This window comes from Camelus dromedarius, chromosome 27 (genome assembly GCF_036321535.1).
Source record: "Camelus dromedarius isolate mCamDro1 chromosome 27, mCamDro1.pat, whole genome shotgun sequence".
Lineage (NCBI taxonomy): Eukaryota > Metazoa > Chordata > Mammalia > Artiodactyla > Camelidae > Camelus > Camelus dromedarius.
In genome coordinates, this window is record NC_087462.1 from 18,153,188 (window position 1) to 18,174,672 (window position 21,485).

General features: G+C 36.4%; 1 protein-coding gene across 4 annotated transcripts; it reads left to right on the forward strand.

Moving 5' to 3' along the window:
- Window positions 1-111: 111 nt before the first annotated feature.
- SPDL1 (spindle apparatus coiled-coil protein 1) lies at window positions 112-21,111 on the forward strand. Of its 4 annotated transcripts, XM_010980445.3 has the most exons (12): window positions 112-221; window positions 4,019-4,193; window positions 5,643-5,819; window positions 7,016-7,210; window positions 7,804-7,953; window positions 8,053-8,151; window positions 8,228-8,338; window positions 10,289-10,429; window positions 14,796-14,899; window positions 15,487-15,674; window positions 17,786-18,125; window positions 20,411-21,111. In XM_010980445.3, exons 2-12 carry the CDS (start codon window positions 4,035-4,037, stop codon window positions 20,556-20,558), a joined length of 1,812 nt encoding a protein of 603 aa, XP_010978747.1. In that variant the 5' UTR covers window positions 112-221; window positions 4,019-4,034; the 3' UTR covers window positions 20,559-21,111. The 4 variants fall into 4 exon arrangements, with proteins under 4 accessions (XP_010978747.1, XP_031293626.1, XP_031293625.1 ...); XM_031437766.2 differs by lacking the exon at window positions 20,411-21,111 and having other exon boundaries at window positions 17,786-19,777; XM_031437765.2 differs by lacking the exon at window positions 20,411-21,111 and having other exon boundaries at window positions 131-221; window positions 4,022-4,193; window positions 17,786-19,777.
- Window positions 21,112-21,485: the final 374 nt, after the last annotated feature.

Sequence of the window (21,485 nt, forward strand, 5' to 3'; positions counted from 1 at the left end):
CTCCGCTTGCACCTGCGCAGACGCTGCAGATGGGGCGTGGCACGGGATTTCCCTCTGCGCTCCGCTTGGGCGGAACGTCTCGCGAGATGTGCGAGTTATCGCGGGAACTGCATTCAAACAGCCCTGGCGCTTACCGGATAGCCAGCGGCCGGCGTCTGTGTTGTGCGGCAGAGTTAGCGTCACGGACCTGGGCTCCCTGAGCTGCAGCAGCAGGGCAAAGGGTAAGGAGAGAGGTCAGGGCAAGGGGCCTGGAGGGAGGTGCGTGTGGGAAGAGGGGCGCTGGGGAGCGGCGTAGGGGGGACTTCTAGGGTGGGGAGAGCAGGGCCTAAGGGAACTGGGGCTCTGGGTCTCCTCCCGGGCTTTTAGCTGGCGCCGCTTCTTCAGCAGAACTCGGTTCCGATAAACCAGCTTCCGAGCCGGTCTCAGTCATCCAGTGGGCCGCCCGGACACCCCCGCGGATGGTGCATTAATACAGAAAGCCGGGTCCGCTGCCTGGGCCTCCGGGAGATACCGGACGCTGGGTCTGCGCTGTCCTGTACCGTAGCCAGTGGTCACCTGTGGCCTTCCGAATAGAGAAACGCTGTGAATGTAAAATATACACTGGATTTTGAAGTCACACCCAAAAGTAATCTCATTAATGATCTTTATAATGAGTGCATGTTGAAATGATGATATTTTGGATATGTTGGGTTAAACAGTCAAATTCACCAATATTTACTGTTTTAAAAAAAATGTGGCTCCTAGAAAATTTTAAAAATCACATCTTGCTCGCATTACGTTTCTATTGGACAACAGCGCTGCCTCAGTTACGTTTCGGATTCCGCCCTAATTACTTTTCACCCATTAGCTCGTTTAATCTTTCCCAAAACCCTATTAGGTAGATGCTATTGCCTTTACTTTATGGATGACAAAGCAAGACATTGAATGAGTTGTCCAGGTTGATGCAGCCAGTGAGTAGTAAACGTAGGGTAAGAATCAGGCAGCCTGATTCCCTGAGCTCCCTGTTTCCTAAATGCTTTTTACATGGTACGTTTCTGAGAGGCAGAACAGAAAAGTGGTTAGGAGCACCAGACTTGAAAACTAGATATGGGTTCCCGTCTCACTTGCCCCCGATAACCCTGGGCAAGTTACTTAACCCTTCCGTGCCTCAGTTTGCACATGTGTAAAGTGGAGGAGAAACCTTTTATTTCATAGGGTTGTTGAGAGGATTAAATAAGATGATGAATGCAAAGCACCAAACACAAAGTCTGGCACGTATTAGCTGTAGTTGTTACTCAGCCCTAGCTACCTTTCTCCACAGATTGATAAGTTAACTCTTACACATCCATTATACCTGTTGAAAAGTGACTTCCTCAGGGTAATCTTTCCTGTCTGTATTCCCTCCTACCCTGCCCCCACCCACACCACTACCTAGATTAAGATGACTCCCTTGTGTTATAAGCTCAGATAGCACCACACATCACTCCCTTTTGCACGTATCACACTTGTAACTTTACATTTCAGTTATTTGATTTAATGTCTTTGCACTAATAGACTGTAAGATTCAAGAAGGCAGGGATATTGTCTAGTTTGGGGGGCCACCACTGTGCCCACAGCAATAAGACAATACCCGAGACATAGTAGGAATTGCAGCAAATCTCTTGAATGAGTGAGAGCTTAGTTTTTGGCTTCTATGGATATTGCTGGCTGGGATGTCTTGAGGCTAGCTCCATTTCTTTCTTTGGTAAATGTTGATGACAGTAGTACTTAACTCAGGCCCATCAAGGGAACTAAATGCAACAGTGCATTTGAAACACTCTGCCTGGCAAATAGTAAATCCTTAGCAAATACAAATTATTATTAACAGTGCAACAAATTAGTGGCTGGCCCCATCCTGTACAAGCTTTGGAAAGGTCTTGCATTTTAGAGCAGTGACAGCCAGTCCTGGCTGTAAAAAGGATATTTTTTCTTTTTTTTTTTTTTTTCCTCTTCTAAACCCCTATATTTCCTCCTTCATCTTCATTTTCAGTTAAAGACCTTGCTTCCTAATTTACTGATAAATTGAAGCAATTAGAAGGGCACTCCCAACACACAGTATCTAACTACTTACCAGTGTCTTTACCCATATGCTTTACTTTCCCTTACTTTATATGAAATATTCATGCTCCTGTCCAGAAAAGCCCCTGCGCATTTAGATACCATACTTTTTATTCATCACTCCAGTAGTTCTCCATGTCTTCTGTATCATTAGTGTTTCTTCTCTCCTGGATCTATCCCATAGCATACAAACATGCTGTTATTTTTTCTTAAAAATTTGTTCACCTTAAACAAACAAAAACTTGACCTTACTTCCTCTCCAGCTACTGCCCCATTTATATCTACTCTTCTTTGCAACAAAACTATATTTACTGTCTCCTGTTCTACCATTCTCTGTCCAACCCATTCTAATCAGGCTTTTGCCCCCATCTCCCCACCAAAACTGCTGTTTGGGTGTTCTCCTAATTGTGAATTTTTTACTTCTCTTTCACACATGCCACATTGCACTTGTCAGAAAATCACGTTGGCTTTTACCTTCAAAATATATGCAGAATCTGACCGTTTCTTATCATCTCCTGTGCAGACACACTGACATGAGTGATCATCCCACCTGGTCTTTATGCTTCCAACTTGTTCTCCTCCAAAATGTTCAGCATATTAGCCAATATGATCCTTTTGAATGTATCATATCCCTACTTCAAACTTTTTAGTGACTCTGCGTTTCACCCAGACTAGAAGCCAAAGTTTATTTACAATGGCCTGATTTCCCTAGTCTCCTCTTTTATCTGTATACTGTAGCTTGTCCATTCTTTGGGCTTCCTTCCACCTTTAGTGCTACCTCTCTGCCTGGAACATTCTTTCCCTAAATAGTACATGGCTAATTCTCTTATCCTCTGCAAGGTTTTGCTTTGAAGTATCTGAGGGGCTCCTCACTCAACAATGCCCCCACCTCTTCCAAGTTCACTTATCCTATTATATATATACTTTTCCACTTCTACTTCCTAATGCATTTATTTATTATATTATTCTTGCATATCTTCTCCCAGAAGATAAGTTTCATGAAAGAAGAGCTTTTTTTTTTTTGGTCCATTTGACCTCTGATGTATCTGAAGTGCCCAGAATAGGGCCCAGCACACAAGGCATTCAAGAAATATTTGTTGAGTGAATGGCTGCATTGAATGGAGACATGGGAGAATACCTTAATAATGGCTTGTTGCTTTTTGAAGGCAAAGCTGAGTTTAAGTCTAGCCTAAGAACCTGGAACCAATTTGGACAGGATGATGAGTGAGGCTGAATTAAAGTGGAATGTTTCTATATATAATGTTTAAGTCCTTACTTAAAAATGTAAAATGAAACCAATGTTCTTTAATTACTCTGAACATGGTTTGTTTTGCATGGCTTTTTATGGATAACTAGGAAAATGCTAGCGAGTCTGTTTTCAATAAAGCACATTTAATGTGGCAGATTTAATGTGTTCAGGAAGTTAATGCTGTTGTGAAAAATTGTGGACATGCTAGTCCTTATGAATCTTATTCAAAGCTGCCTTTTTATGTTTCAAGTTGCAGTTATGCTACTATAAAGTTTCTTGATTTCTGCAGTTCTCTTAACTTGGTTACCTATATAGTGATATGAGACCCACCCACCCTACCTTAGCATTTAAGGAAGCTTAGTACACAAAACTGAACAGTTTCCTGATACTGCATTACTTAGAAGCAAAATTAAATGTATTCATTCTTTTCTGCTCTGTTTGAGTTGGTCTCAAATCAGGTAACAAAATAGTCAGACCTTGCTCTTAGAACAAGAATGCAAATTTGACTGTTTAAAAGTAGGGAAGAAAATCTTTAATACTATGTTTTTATATGGCAGTGGTTTTATACATATATATATGTATATGTGTGTGTGTATATATATATATATATAAAACACGTATATTCACACACATCTTTTATTGATATGGAGTTTTTTGTTTAAGCTTAAGTACTTTGATTTCCTCTATTTACAGTAGATAGGAAAAAATCATGGAGGCAGATATAATAGCAGATCTTCGATGCAAGCTCAAAGAGGTTGAAGAAGAGCGACTAAAAGCTGCACAGTATGGTTTACAACTAGTGGAGAGCCAAAGTGAACTGCAGGATCAATTGGATAAATGCCGTAATGAAATGATGACCGTGACTGAGGTAGGGGTCTGTAGACTTCTCTGTTTATAAGCATGTGCTTAGCCATTGAGAATTTGTGTTGTCTAGCAGTGATTAATATTATTTTTCTTTTCTGAAGATTTCAGGCTTAGTTCCCACCCCATCCCTGTCAAAGGGAAATGAACTAAACGAATTTCTAATATTCTTTCTGACTTGATGTGTTCTGAGTTTGAAAAATTAAGTTATGATCACTTTCTTTACCACATCTTGGACTTAAGATTTTGTTTTGTCTGCACTCTCATCTGATGACCTAACTTGTTTTGTAGCTTTCAATAACATCTAAGATGCCCCATGACCCTATGCCAAGTCCTTAGTTCTCCCCTAAAGTCTAGACTTGTGTATTCAGTTGCCCACTAATGGACATCTCAAACTTAACATAAACAGACAGAATAGCTGATTATCTGTCCAGTAACCAAACATGCTCTTGCAAAATTCTTTTCCTTAGTAAAAGTAGTAACATTCATCTAGTTACTTGAGCCAAAAATCTAGGAGCTTTTCTCAATATCTTTCTGTCCCTTATTTCTCACCTTTAATCCATTAAGCTCTAAGAACTTAACCTACAAAACATGCATCTGTGCTGTCACCACTCTAGTTCAGACCACTGTCATCTCTCCCTTAGACTACTACACTGCTGTAGCTTTCTGACTAGGTTGCCTGCTTCCTGCACTGCCATTCATACTGTTCATTCTTCACACATCAGCCATGTGGTCATTGAAGAATATACAAAAGATGATGTCACAGCCTGCAGAGAGCATAAAGCAACTTCCAATTATATTTACAACAAAATCTGAGCTCCTTACCTGGGCTTGTTGATCCCCATATGATCTGACCTCTGTCAATGTTTGGTCTCATCTCAAAGCTACTTTCCCTTGTTCTTAGCTATATGCATCCTGCCTCGTGGGCTTTACAGGAGCTGTTGGCTCCATCTGAGTTTTTCATTCCCCACTGTCGTGGAGAGACCTGACATGAGAGAAGAATTTTGTCTGTCTTAATTCATTGCTGTATCTCTGGTATCTAGTGCACATTTATTGAAAGAATGAATAAATCAGATTTATTTAGTAAATGCTCAGTAACATATATAAACTTTAATCTCAAAATGTAAATGTAGCAGATAATTTTTTTCCCCCGGCAGAGATTACTTGACACGTTGACAGCCATAGAGCACTTTTTACTTCCTTGGCAGGGCATAGGAGCAATTACCATATCCCTAGCCTGAACTTTAATGTACTCTCAAAATACACCTCAAGGTTTTTTTAAGATTCATATTAATTGCATATTTCTAAGATGGATATTAACTGGATGCAGTTATTCTAGATTTAACGTGGTTATGAGAAAGCAGCAAATGTGCGAAACAGGAATAATTCAGTTGAAGGTGAAAACTGTGTGTGGTGACTAAATTATTTTTATGTAATTATAATTGAATCTTTTTAGAATTATGAACAAGAAAAATATACTCTTCAGAGAGAAGTTGAGCTCAAGAGTCGGATGTTAGAAAGTCTGAGCTCTGAATGTGAAGCTATCAAACAACAACAAAAAATGCAGCTGGAGAAATTAGAAGAACAGCTGAGCAGAAGCCATGGACAGGAAGTGAATGAACTGAAAAATAAGGTTTGTCTAGCTGTGTATTTTAGAGCAGAAATATTTCATGCTTGTGCAACCATTTGTGAACTTTAGGTAAAGTAAGATTTTCTTAGTACTGTCTTCGCAAAATAGCTGGGATCAAAGGCTTCATCATCTTAATGCTGGGAGTGGGAACACTGAGAAACAAGAATTTACCTAGGAGACTTGTGTAAATAACATTCTGCTAATTAAGTAGAACTATTTAATTTTAGTACTTGAATATTTGTTGAGGAGTTTTAGTTTGGTGACTAGCATGACTTCCTTATAGTGCTTAGTATGTCAGTCCCTTTTCAGGAAGACTAGTTCCCTAGCCTTCACTGCAACTAGTGGTACACTTTGGAATTCCATAAAAGAAACCAACAGTTTCTTGTACATTAATGTACATTAGAATTGATACTTTATAGTTGGTTTATTGAAGATAAGCCACTACCTATGATCCCGTTCTTACACAACTCCATCATGGGGGCGCCATTCGTATCTCCATAAACAGATGAAGGAAACAATGTTCAAACAGATTGAGTAAAGTTGGACTAGAGTAGAAATTTCAGGATTTGAACTGAGGCTTTCTGATTTGAAAGCGTGTGTCACAGTACTTAGTCCAGTGACACATTTTACTGGCTCCATTTCAAGCACAAATACAAAACAAACGCTTGTTCAGTGATTGTCTCACTGAACACCCTCATCAAACCAGCACCATCAGGTTACTTGTAATGAATCCCGAACTTTTATCATGGCTTCCCTTTGTAAAGAGTCCATACTTTGCAGACCCTTCTCTACCAAAACTTGCCTGACTTTTTTCTGTTGTCTCAGAAGTTCGTTTTTCAATTTTTACTGTTCCATGTAGCATCGTTTTTAAGATTTTTGCATACCTGTACCGCCTGTACTGTTCATTAGTTTCTCATCAAATTGACTCTCTTTTTAAATGTTCTCTCATTTTAAGTAATGTTATCAGTGAAATTATGTTTGAGCTGGTTATGTTTTTTCCTAATAATGCAATTCTTAGTTTTCCAAGATTTGAAACTATGACATTTTAGGAAAAGTAGTTAAGTAATTTTGTTCAGCTTGATTGTCTTCCAAAATAGTTATCCTGCAGGTACCAGAACAATTTGTACTGTATCTGTGTTCTGATGACCTTCATTACCTTTTGATTTATGAGATTGTGATTTTTTTTTTTTTAACTCTAGTTAGAAAAACTGAAAGCTGAATTAGATGAAGCTAGGCTTAGTGAAAAGCAGCTGAAGCACAAAGTGGATCATCAGAAGGAACTCCTCTCTTGTAAATCGGAGGAAATGCGAATAATGTCTGAACGTGTACACGAAAGCATGTCTTCAGAGATGCTTGCTCTTCAGATTGAGCTGACTGAAGTGGAAAGCATGAAGGTAATTTCTGTGGCATGTGTGTTCTCAGGTTTCCTTTTTTTTCCCTTGTATTTTTTTTTTTACATATTTTTGTAATAATCCTTATGCGCTAGTTTTAAGTCTGAAATATTTTTTAGGCTAAGTTTGATCTAATTAGAAAATGTTTTACAGAGTTTTTAGGTGGATTACTTCATATATAATAAAGCTTTAGATTACATGATTAGGTAAGGCAGACTTTACTTTTAGATTAATAAAACCTCTGGAAGAATTTAGAGACATTTATTCTGATCCTAGTTGGATCACAAAAGCCCAATATAAAAAGTTGGCCCCATGGAAGTTGATATATAAATGTAGTTTTTATCAGTGTAGGCTGAAGTTAATTAAAAACTAAAGACTTAAATTCATAGAAAAGAAAGACAGTGTCTAGAGCCTTTTATTTGATTCCCTGCTGGAAAATTTAGTAATTTTTATTATTTTATTATGTATCATCTAACCTTTTACTAGTTCTTTAGGTTTAGTTTGGGGTGATAACCACTGCTGATGGATAAACTGAGCAACTGCTAAATGAAGGATTAATCAAGAGAGTTTTTTCTTTTTCATTTCCTGTTGAATAGACCACCCTCCAAGAAGAAGTGAATGAGCTACAGTACAGACAAGAACAACTAGAGCTTCTCAGTACTAATCTGATGCGCCAGGTAGACCGGCTTAAAGAAGAAAAAGAGGAGCGAGAGAAAGAAGCAGTTTCTTACTATAATGCCTTAGAGGTATTATGATTACAGTAAGATCATATTTTCTAGTTTATAATAAGTAATTTTGTTGCTAATCTAACTTGTGTTAGCTAAATTGTGTTCTTATGAATTTAGAAAGCTCGTGTAGCAAATCAGGATCTTCAGGTGCAGTTAGACCAGGCACTTCAGCAAGCCTTGGACCCTAACAGTAAAGGCAACTCCTTGTTTGCAGAGGTACTTACAAATATTCCATTGATTAAATTGGCATTTCGCTTAATAAAAGCATAATTAAACATTTAATATTTTCTAGGTGGAGGATCGAAGGGCAGCAATGGAACGTCAGCTTATCAGCATGAAAGTCAAGTACCAGTCACTAAAGAAGCAAAATGCATTTAATAGGGAGCAGATGCAAAGAATGAAGGTATAGAATTACTATGATCAAAGATTTATTAAACCTATTTTGTATCAGCATTCCATATCAAAGAAAGCATCTTTTCCTTCAATGAATATACTTAAATAATTATTTCTAGAACTCTGTGATTTTAGAAAAATATATTTTTAAATTGAGTAAAAGATCCCTTTGTATTTTATTCAAAAAATTAATCCTGTATAAATTTAGTAATAGTGTACTTAGCATCCATTGATTGATTGAGGTTTCAATTGTTACTAGCCTTGCCAGAGAGGTACAAATCTTTCTCTGTGGAGTGGGAAGAAACAAGAATTTAAAGTTTTGGTTTCCTGCTGTTGGCCTGGTTTCTTTCTAAGACTATCCCTAAGGTTTCCACTTCAACTAAAACTAGCTGTCTCACCATTCTTCAGTTCTCCCACATAGGCTCATTTATAGAGTGAAATTTGGATTTCCTTTCCTTGCAGTTCCTCTAGTCAAGCATATAAGCCCTTTTAATTTTAAAGGTTTGTTGGGCATCATTTTAGTCAAACAGCTGGTAACAGGAAAGCATCTGCAAGTTAGAAGGATTTAAGTATTGTACCAGCCCATAGAATCCTGATGCCAGATCTGTTATGCCTAACTCTCCTATGGTGGTAACTAGAAGCCTGGAAGGCTTCCTGCCTCTTATTCAGGATGATGAGATTTCCCAAGGAAATAGGAAGGGGTCAATGATTAAACTTTGGCATTAGATGAACTTGGGATTGAACCCTAGTTCTGTGACTTTTTAGCTGTGTGACCTGGGACAAGTATTTTTACTTTTCAGAGCATCAGTCACCTCAGCTGGGAAACAGAGACAATAGAACCTACCTCTTAGAGTAGTGAAGTGTTTACACGGTGCCTGCCAAATAAGGAAATGCCAGCGTACTCAACAGTAGCTGTAGCTTTTACTTCTAAGGATTTAGACTCTGCTATCTGGTTTACTGAGGCTCTCCCCTGTCTGGGAGTGATTTCTTTGTAAATGTTCTCACATTTGCTCTTCGTTTTCTTTTTGTATTTGTTGGGCTACTGTTACTAATCTCTCAACGTTCCCATGATATCCCAGACTGTCGTTAAGACGCAAGTAGTTTTCTGAATCTTAGGCTGAATGTGTCTGGCCTCCAGTTTGAAGCAAGAACAAAAGGTGGATCTTCAAAGTGTTAAAAATCACCTTTCTCTCTTCCTTGTAACCATACCTGCAACCTCCTGTCATTGCTTGCTTTACTCAAAAATGTGTTTAAGCTAATTGACAGTTTTCAGAACTCCAGAAATTTCCAAGGGCAGAAAGGAATGCTAAGGTTTAGATTTTAGTTAATTTCCTGCTGATTGCTGTGCAACTCCAAGTTTAGGTGGAGTTATAATTAGGTAAGTTGTTTGCTATTCTTAAAAAATAAATTTATACTTACATTGATGTTTGCCTCAGTATCCTTAGATTGCCTTTTTTAACTTTTGCTTTCCATCCTTGTCCTTTGTGAATCTCATATTTGTGAATGTGAGTAGCTTAATAATTTCGCCCACTTAGTACTACTGGAGTTCATTACCTTTTGAGAAACCCCCTCAGACCCCTAAGGAGAGTGCACATGATGAGTCGAGTACAGCATTCGGCCAGACCATTTCATTTAGTGGTTTGTTTACCACAAAAGTGATGTGCTTCCAGACCACAGCCGCGCGTTTCAGTTATGTTTCACAGGAGTACAAGTAATTGCTATGGACTTCAGATACCACTCATAGTTAGTCAAAATAAGTACTAAAAAGTTATGTCTATAACTAGATTTATTGATAGAAATGTTTTCAAATTATTAGATTATTAGACTGGAAATAGCTAATTAGCTTCTAAAATGAGGTCAAAGTAATATAGTACGAAATATGAATTGTATCAAAAATATAGTTATCAGAATCTTCCTCTCCCCCACTCAATTTTATGGGGGAGGGATTTTTTTTTTCTAGTTACAAATTGCCACACTACTACAAATGAAAGGGTCTCAAACTGAATTTGAACAACAGGAACGGTTGCTTGCCATGTTGGAGCAGAAGAATGGTGAAATTAAACATCTTTTAGGTGAAATTAGAAATCTGGAGAAATTTAAGGTATGTGTAAACACTTTTAAGAAAGGCAGCCAAATTTTGGTTTGAATATCTTAATACTTTTAACTTGAATATGTTTCTTTATTATATAATTAACTTATTGTTTCCATTGAGATTTACCAATATTTAAATTAATTTTTTTCTTCCAGTTTCTTTCTGCTTTTCAGTGTTTTAGACTGCTGCTCCTTTTAATAGATAGGTCCCCCCACATTTGTTGTTGTTGTAAATTTTAACTCAGAGTGCCCATATCTTTAGTGTACAACTCAGTGAGTTGTACATACATAATTTCCACCCAGCTCAAGATATGGAATACTTCTGGCACTCCAGAAAAGCTCTGCCATGTCCCTTTTAAGTGAGTACTCCCATCTTCAAACTTTGTATCAGTTTTACATATACAATACTCTTGAACTTTATATAAATGGAATCATTCATTACATGTACTCTTTTGTTTCTATCTTCCATTCAACATTATGTCAATGAGATCTGTTCCTTCTGTTGTGTGTTACCAGTAGTTGATTATTTTTTAGGGCTCTCCACCTCCGTTGTTTAATGGATGCACAGTAAGATTTTTGTCACATTGTTCAATGTTGTGTGGCAACTGGGATTCATAGAAGTGTTTAATAAACTAGTTAAAATTTTTGTAAAATAAATTCAAACTCCCAGAAAAGTTGTAAAATTATTTCTATATGTCCTTCATCCAGATTCCCCAACTGTCATCTTCACATTTGCTTTATTATTTTCTCTCCTCTGCCACGTGTGTACATTTTTATCTTAAACATTTGAGAGTAAGTTGCGAACCAGATATCCTTTACTCTCAGGTTGTATCTCTGTTGAAGTTCAGTTTTTTATGTAACCACAGTGCAATGATCAAAATCAAGAAATTAACACTGATACATAGTATTAGCTAAGCTCTCTTTTACTTTACTAAACAATCACCACCAATGTCCTTTTTGCAAAGCAAAACTACCCCAAATGCTTTCCTTTCTCGGGTCCAGTCGGTGATCATATGTTGTATTTAATTGTCAAGTCTTCTTAGTCTCCCTTATTCTGGAACAATTCCTCAGCCTTTATCTTTTATGACCTTGACATTTTTGAAGAGTACAGCCAGTTACTTTGTAGATTGTCTCTCATTTTGGGTGTGTGTAATGTAATGAGATTCAGACTAAGTATTTTTGACAGGAATGCTATAGGAGTATTACTGTATTCTCAGTGTGTCACACCAGGTGGCACATGATGTCCATTTGTGCTATTAATGGTGATACTAACCTTGATTGCTTGGTTATGGTTATGCCTCCCAGGTTTCTCCCCTGCACAGTTATGATCTTTCTTTTTGTAATTAATTAGTATCTTATGGGGAGGTACTTAGACCAAGTATATGTCTATTTCTCCTTATACGTGAACATCCAGTGATGATTCTTGCCTGAAACAGATATTACTATGATGATTGCCAAATGGTAATTTCTTCTACATTTATTAGTTAGAAGAATAATAAAGGGATTGAAACGAAGAACTTTTCCTTCCCACTTATTCATTTGTTTATTTCAGTACAGCCTCATGAATCCTTATTTTATCCTATGGATTATAGCCCATAACTTCTTTATTTACTCTGATTGTCCCATATTTGGCCAGTAGGAGTGCTTCCTTACTCTGGCACAAGATATTCCTAGCTCACCTGCCCCAGCCCTGGAATCAGCATTTCTCCAAGGAGCACAGTTTCCTTTAAGTGGAGAACGGCACTTAGAAACCAAGATCTGGGCACTAGATGTGCTTATTTCTACTGGAATGTCATCACTTCTAGACCCTCTCAGCAGTCGGAACTTTCTGTGTATATTTAATATATTTATGTATGTGTTGTGTACATACTTATGAGTGTTTTGTGTGTGTTTTTAGGTTTGTGTGAGTATATTTATTCACATAACCATACACATACACATAAAAATACTTTGATCTCATACTGATAACTCCACTTTGAGTCTAATATCACAGGGTTCATTGCCTACCCCATTTTTCCAACAGTGAAAGACGTGGTTCTTAATGTCCTCAATATATTTACTTATTTACTTATTTACTCAGTGTTAGAATACATACAGTTCTGGAATTATCCTGTTCACTAAAGTTCAGGGTGTTTGCTTTTTTTTTTTTAGCCTTAGAGTGTATAGTCAAAATGCTGTGTTCTAAAGTTACTCGGGGTTTTTTACCCCTCATCCCTTACCCTCTTTGGTACAAGTATATTATTGGTCTGAAATGCAGTTAGGTTTGTTTCTGTTTCATTTTGTTGCCCTCCATCCATCCTTGTTGAATTTATTTATTTACTTTTTTTCAGCATGTGAAACATTAACATGATGCTAAAAGTCAGAAGTATAAAGAAGGTATACTCAGAGAAGTGTCTGCCTCCCCCATCCCTTCTACCCTGTTTCCACCCCTCCCTTTTTAAGTAGCCAGTTTCACTTGTTTTCTGGTTTACTTGTGCCATGTTTCTTTTTGCAAAAAGAGCAGCTTTATTTTCTCTCGCTCTCTTTTTTTTTTTTTGGACAAAATGAAGCATAACATATTCTTTCACATTTTCCTTTTTTCATTTAACTTTAACCTGGAAATCACTTCCTCTCAGTTTAGAGAGGTCGTCCTAATACTTATTAACAGCACAGGGAATTCCATTGTGTGCATTCTCATACTTCGTCCTATGTCTGGGTATTTAGATTATTTTCAGTATTTTGCAATTATATACAGTGCTACAAAGCTCATTTTGCATATATATGAATTTTCTTATTGTTGTAGATGTATCATCAGGGATAATTCCTACAGTGCAGTTACTGGGTTAAAAGTAAATGCATATGCAGTTTTCTTAGACGTTCCCAAACTCCTCCACACGTCTTGTCCCAATTTACATTCCCACTGGCAGTGTGTCCTAGTGCTTGTTTCTCCTTAGCCTCACCAACAGAGTGTGTTATCTCCTACAATTTTTGCCTGTCTGATAGATGAGAAATGGTATCTCAGTGTAGTTTTAATTTATATTTCTGTAATAATGAGTCAGTTTGAACATGTTTTCATAGGTGTAGTTATTTGTGTGTGTATGTGTGTTTGTGTGTGTATGTATAGAGAAATTAACCCATGTTTTCTACTAGTATTTGTATGGTTTCACTTTTTACATTTAGAGACCTGATCTCTATTGAAGTTTATTCTTGTGTGTAGTGTGAGGTAGAAATCTAATTTTATCTTTTCCAAATAACTAGCCAGTTGTCCCCGCATCACATTAAAATGTCAATCTTGGTCGCAGTGTTTTAAAATGACACCTTTATCATATAGCAAATTTCCATTTACACCTGAGTCTATTTCTGGATTTTCATTCTATTCTGTTGGTCTGCTTATCTGCACATCAGTACCACACTTTTCATTTTAGAGGTTTTATCGTATGTTTTGTCTATTAGGGCTATTCTCTCACCATAGCTTCTCTTTCTCAGAATTTTCCTGGTTATTCTTGCATGTTTGTTTTTCCCTATGAACATCTTGTTTAGCTCCAAAAAAGTTTGTTGGTATTTTTATTAGGATTGTATTAAATTTATAAATTAACTTAGGGGACACAGATATCTTCCCACTAACTGAAGAACCAATTAAAGTTTACAAATGACAAATTTTTTAAATGTTAATAACCTCTTAGGCATTCTAAATGGTAGCCATTTATGTATCATAAAATTTTAAGTTTATGTAACTTTATTTCTTTCTCTTGTAAGAACTGTGGAAAGACTGCAGTTTTGGTTAAATTTGTAAAGCATTAATTGGCAGGTGTATTTGGCTCCTCAGTGGACTCAGCACTGTACTTTCAAAATTATGACATTAAGTTAGGGGCTTTGAATGGCAACCTCTGAAATTGTTTACACATTTCTAAGCAGATTTACGTTTTTTTTCCCCTAGAGAAATTGTATAGAGATTCCATCAGAATCTCAGAAGAGTAGGCACCAAAAATAACTGTAAGAATCTCCACTCTTTTTCATATTTTTGCAATTTATGGATTTGTCATAAAGGCCAGAATTAAACCCAGAGTATTTATTTCTTCCATTTTAAAAGCCAGGAGAGAGAAACCAGGGGATTGGGTGTGGTAACAGGCATAGGCTTTGGAGACAGATCTGCGTTCAGATTCTCTCTTCTCAGTTTACTTGCCTGCAGCACCTCGAGCCAGTTCCCTCCCGTGTAAGAGAGGGATGCTCATTCTCGTACCTACTTTAGAAGGTAAATGAGTTAAGTGGCTAGGGCTTAGCACAGTGCCTGCCAGACGATAAGCATTCAGTAAGTGGTAGCTGATATTATTAATAAACCTTAACACTCACCTAATTTGTTATTTATTTTAACTAATAAGAATTGTTGTTCTCTTTAGAGTTTATATGAAAGTATGGAATCTAAGCCTTCAGCCAACTCTGGTGCTCTGGAAGATGACACCTATTACACAGATTTACTTCAGATAAAGCTTGACAACTTAAAGTAAGTGTTAGGTGCTTGGGAAGATGGAGACTCTTTTGACTTGCTTCTAGTAAGTAGTAGTACTGACTACAAATTTAAAATTGCCAAATTTTGATTTAAAATTGCCAAAAGAAAATTGTAGAAAAGAAGGCAGCAAAAATACCTCTGTGCAGCAAATGAGTTTTATTCAAGATATAATTAGTGCTGGTTATTGAAGAAAAATACTTACAGTGAATAATTAAATGTTTTAATTCTTTGTGTTTAGCTTTTTAGATTGGTAAGTGAAAAGAACTTTAGTATGTTCTTACAATCTAGTAAGTTTTTCAAGAATAAGTAACATGTAATTTAAAATTTAAAGGTATTTATTTATGCATGCATAAATGTGGAAAGAATGTTTCCTCCATTTGTCAGTTTCCTTTGAAGAGTGCATGAGATTTTTTATTTGAAACTGCTATTGTTAAAACTTATTATGTTTAGTGTTTCTTTATTACTAAAAATTCCAAGGAAGTGTGTTTTACTGAGTTCAAATATAAAAAAATGTGCACTAATAACTACACTTATTTATTTCATGTATTATTTTAATATTCCTTTTTTAAAAATTAACATAGCAAAGAAAATGAAAGCACTAAAGGTGAATTGTCCATCCAGAGAATGAAAGCATTATTTGAGAGCCAGCGGGCTCTGGATATTGAGCGAAAACTTTTTGCAAATGAAAGGTGCCTCCAGCTTTCCCAAAGTGAAAATATGAAATTGAGAGCTAAACTAGATGAGTTAAAACTGAAGTATGAGCCTGAAGGTATGTCTGCCTCATGTATTTTGTCTTTTATACCATGAGAAGCTCCAAGAGATCTTTTTTGTTATTGTTGTTCAGCTTTATGCAGATCACATTACAAACTAATTTGCAGCTATGTATCTATATTTAATAAAACAAATTTATTGATACAAAATGTGTAGGAAAATTCAAAGCGAACTGGGTCCTGGGTGTGCATGAATACAGTGGGTACTCTTTGAATGTCTGTAGGAGAACCTTGCCATTTGAGACTTCTCCACTGAAGCATGCAGCATCTTACGTATACCGAAGAGTTCAGTTTTGTTGAGGCAACTAATGTTCAGGAGCCATATTAGTTAATACTAACGTTTGTAGAAAACCTAAAAATAATGGAGACTTAAACAAGATAGGTATTTATTTCTCCCCCTGATAAAAGCCTGGAGGAGGCATTCTAGGACTGGTCAGTGTCAGGATCTAAGCTTCTTTTGCAGTGTTCATCAACCTGTATCTCCTTGAGCAGAATTTAGTCACTTGGCCTTTCCTGCCCACAGGAAAAGCAGAGAAATTCAGTCTTGATTCTCAGGGCCCATGTTCTCAACTATTAAATCTTTGGGGTCCTATTATTAAGCAACAGCAGGACAGATATTAGAGGATAGCTGTCAAGTCTAATCACCAAGAGAATTGCCTAACCATACAGGCTCTGCATAGTATGTACACTTTTAAACAGTGATTTTACAGTATGTAAATTAAAAAATGAAAGGCCAAAAGTAAAAAAACTTAAGAATCTGATGATTCTTAGAACAAAAAAAAAAGTGTTACATATTTTAGGTTATAGATTTTCAGCCAGTTTTTGCCCCTACAACTGTTCACATCTCTCTCTCTTCATTATTATTTCAGTGATTCTGGAGTGATTTTCAACAGTAGTGGGAAGGTTGTCAGCAATAATAAGGTTTTTTTTTTTTTTAATAGTTTAAAAGGGCTTCTCTTTTTCTCATCCTTTTTCTCTTCCCTGATTAATAGCCTGTCCTGACTAAGCATTATCCATTATGAATTTAAAAGGCCTGCTGAACTGAACACAGCAAATAGGAGGAAGTACAGTGAACCTGGAGGATGTGGGTTCCAAAGGAGCAGGGCAAGAGACAGGGAAAATAACGATTTGAAAACAGCAGTGTAGAGCAAGAGCACCAGTCCCACATTCAGCCATGGTTTCTCCAACTTCACTAATACTTTGATTTTGAAAATGAAAGACACATTGGTATGGGGATTCGGGAAAGGTTTTAGAACAGTTAATTCAGTGACTGTGTATGTGGACCTGCATGGGGGGTGGAATGATGTTATGTTAGGCAGTGAGGACAGAAGTCTACTGCAGCAGTCTGCAGTGAGACGTAATAGGTTTGAACTGGGGAGATATCCATGATAGAAGGACTCAGATTTTGAATATATTTTGTGGGTAGGGCTAATAGGCACAAATTACCATATTCAGAAAATTCAGCCTCTTTTCATTTGATCCTTATAGCCCACGATATTGAGGCTTCACTAGATGGGTGCTTTTAATCCCCATCTTACAGATAAGAAAACAAAGCTCATACTTTGCTCATTCTTAGATTAAATGTGAATGCATACAGTAATTAACACAGTGCTTTGCACTTAGTAGTTGCTCAGTAAATGATGACTATTAATATTCAAGATTTTAAAAAAAGAAAGAAAACAAAACTCAGAAGATAAGTACGTTCCCAGGGTCACCCAGCTGCAGAGTGTTTGTTATTAGCACTAGCATTTGTACCTGGAATCCCTGACTCTTAGCCACTGTATCCTTCCTCGTTTCCATGCTGAGATCTTATGAAGCCCCATGCAACTTTATAAAACACTGGAACAGAACATTTAAGTATTCATTCTTAGAGCCAAATATGTTGAATTCCCAAAGAAATTTTTATAGCCAGATAGCCTGGAAAAGATACAGTTAATAATAGAGTCCATGAAAGAGGAAGGATTGAAGACAATATAATTCAGTAAGGAGATGAGTGGGTTTTAAGGGAATGGAAATGGAAAAAAGGCAAGAAAAATATATATTTACTTGTACCTTATGTTGTATCTTTGATTTATTTACTAGATATATTTTTAATTGTTTTTATTCTCAGAGAAAATCGAAGTACCTGTACTCAAAAAGAGGCGTGAGGTACTGCCTGTAGATACAGCCACCCCTACCGACGTGTGTGCCAACAGTGCCGCTGGAGAAGTTTATAGATTACCACCTCAGAAAGAGGAGGCACACTCCTGTCCTAGCAATTTAGAAGATAACAACTTGCAGTTAGAAAAGACAGTTTCTGTAAACACAGCAGGAGTCATTCTCTCTCCTCACAAAAACCTGCCTGTGGATATTCAGCCAAGGAAGGAAAAGAAATGTGTGAAACTTATAGAAGTTCCAGCTGACTTGGAAATCTTAAGTGAAAGAAGTGGAAACACCCCGAACTCTCCCAGGTCAGTGTCCTCTTTCCTCCCAGGCAACGAGCAGACCTCTCCATCTCTTCTCTATCGCTGCATGAACTGTGCTATCTGTTTCTGTATCTATTTTCTCAGTATTGCATGCAGTATAATTCCCCAATTTCATCTGCCTACCTTCCGATTTTCTAAAACTTTAAGAAAGACTAAAATGATTGCAAGGGGAAAGGACGCCTGAATAAGGGAATTATTTTTAAAAGGAGCACTTTTCTGTGTCATGAGGCAGAAATACCACAGTCTATAATATCTCTGAATGTTCTGTTGGTTTGAATTAAATGTACTGTTATTTTTTTCCTGGTTCAGGAGGGGCCTTGAGAGGAAAGTTAACGTAGCTCCTAAAAGGGCTTTCCATTACTCTAAGAAATTTCAGCCTTCCAGAAAACTTGTTAGGTGTGATTTATTATGGCTTTGAAATTGTTTATCCTAAGCCTTCAAGAATGGGATTTAGTACCTATTTTGACATTTTTAAATATCAAAGGTAATTCATTTTCCATTTATACCCAAACTTCAAAGCCTCTAGTTTTCTGCATATTTAAGTTTGTGACTGAAAGAGGAAGTGTTAGACTGTATGTCTATAAGAATTAATGTTATAAGGGCCTTATCCCTTAAAAATTAAAATAATAGAGACCAGAAGGTAAGAGAAAGTGAGTGGAAGGGAAAAGTAGGTACAGTGGCTGAGGTTAGGGTGGAATTAGAAACACGTTCTTGATGTGTATAGCAGGACCAAGAGTGAGCAAAAAAGAAGTGAATGAGGAAAATGGAGAAGGTACAAAAAAGATGAAGGATATCTTTATGCAATGGAATGACAGATGTAATTAAAATAAATAGACATGGAAAAAATTAAGCATATTGATGTGAGAATAGTTAGCTTATATTGTCTGCTACGAAAGGAGATGTTCAAGGTGCTACATCAGTCTTAGATGGCAGGGTACAGAATAAGACATTTTACTACTATTTCATTTTAATTGAAATAGTAAGACATAATCACCTTATGTAAAAGGGCTTTCTTGTATGTTTTATGTGATTTCTTTTCAAGTCTTCAGTGGTACTAAATGTAGTATTCAACAATGAAAGCACTTCAACAATGTTAGCAGCTATCATTAACAGAAGTAAATTATTTTTCCATCCCTTGAATTTTTATATATAACATTATAACCTATAAGTCACATAAAGTAAAAGCTTGACATTCTCAAGGAAAAAAAGTAACTTTAAATGAATAATATCCTTCTCTCCCTCTCTCTGACACACACACACACACACGCACGCACGCACGCACGCACACACACACACTTTTCAAATAGTTCTGAATTGAATTCAGCAGGTTATGCTTGTATATATGTGACCCGGTGTGTAAGTGTGCTTGACCATTGTATATTTCTGGAGGTGGATTTCCAGAATTGATCAGTGCAAACTATGCTATCTGTGTTGTCTTTATCTCTTTTTCTGCCGTTTTTTTTGCTTGATAAAAATTACTTAACCAAATGTATTTAGCTACTTGTTTAACTCAAGCAGCACATTGGAATTTTTTTGTCTTGCTAGTTAACAAAAACAAATAAAATACCACAAAATGTTTGTTTTTGTGTGTGTGTGAGTCCATCTGCTAACTTTCCAACCTTTTGCTCTCTGCATGATTAATTTAGACACACAATCTGATGATAATATTGTAATAATAAATACGGGTTTTATTGGGAACTTCACTATTGCATGCTTTATAAATTTAATTGATGATTTTGCTATAAAACATTTTTATAGGCTCTTTAAAATATCTCTTCACTGTTTATTTTTTGTTAAGTTATTATTTTGCTAGTTGAAAGTCGATTTGAGTTCTTTTTATGAGACAAATAGACATCTTTTCATGCAGCCCAGGATTCTTTGTTAAATTTTATCCGCATTTGCCTTTTGTATGTCATGTTAACACTAAAACAGTTCTCTAGCACTCACATTTTTTTGCTAGGTGTGCTTATCATGAAAGGCACCCTCATTGTACTTTCTTTAATTTAGGCTTTTCCATGACTGTTCATCAACCTTAAAGATACTTCTTTAGACATTTGAAAAAATTAAAGTCTATTGATATAAAAAGGTTCTTTTGGTGAGGCAGTGTCTTAGTTTTTTTAATGGTATTGGAGTCAACTGTAATTATTTTCCTTGTTTACCTAAGAAAAAATTCACCATGTGTCATTAACAGGACCATTATCCTAGAGGATTGTTTCTTTAGTTTTTCTTAACCACATTTGAATTCAGAGTGGATGCTTTAATGCCTGTAGGTTAGCTGCTGAATCAAGGCTTCAAACAGAAGTTAAAGAAGGGAGTGAAACTACAAGCAAATTGGAAAAAGAAACTTGTAAGAAATCACACCCTATTCTGTACGTGTCTTCCAAATCAACTCCAGAGACCCAGTGCCCTCAGCAGTAACGATCTATCTTTAATGAGAGTAAGGTACCACTTGCCCAAAAAATTGTTCCGGAACTGAATTGTCTTTATCTGAAGTATGCCATCTTGTAGCTTATTGCCTTCTACTCATTGTGCCAGGAACTGGCATTTTCACGTTCCTTTGACCAAACATTCAAAATGTGTGATTCTAACCAGGAGAGTTCCTTAAGTGATGATCCTTCATGGAGTTTCTATGAATCACAGTGAATAAATTATTAAGGAAAGTATTATTATAAATCTATTTGTTGCATTGTATATAGATTTTTAAAGTGATACTAGCACATTACCTTCAGAGTCATATATTTGAAAAGAGAACACATTAACTATTATATTTTCCCGTATACATTTTTATGAACGTAGTTTTTCACTGTGTTGTAAAAATAGAAAACTTGGTTTAAAAATATATTGTAACTGGATTTTGTCAGTGTTTAAAGCACATATGTTCATCTCTGTGTTCATATACATGATTTAAATTTCATGTCTCAATTATATAAAAAAATAATTTTGAAATTTTAAATAAAACTGCTATAATTTATCCCCCCTTATTTTCTTACTCTGTATAGATGATAGGATATTATCAAAGGGAATAAAAGAAGAAAAGAGAAACTTTCTAGGGATTCTTAATTCCCTAGAACATCTAATTTTTGTACATATATATACACACACACATTTAATATATATTTTCAATTCTATACTTTTCAAATAAAGACATTTCCTTTAAATGATTATAGCCTGGTCTATAACTTAATTTTGTGTGTATGTTAAGTGAGTGTATTAGTCTAGAGAGAGTGAGAAAAGAGAGGTTTATTTTAAGGAATTGCATTATATGAATATGGAGGCTGACAAGTCCAGAATCTACAGTGTAGACTGGCAGGCTGTAGACCCAAAGAAGAGATGATGTCATAGTTC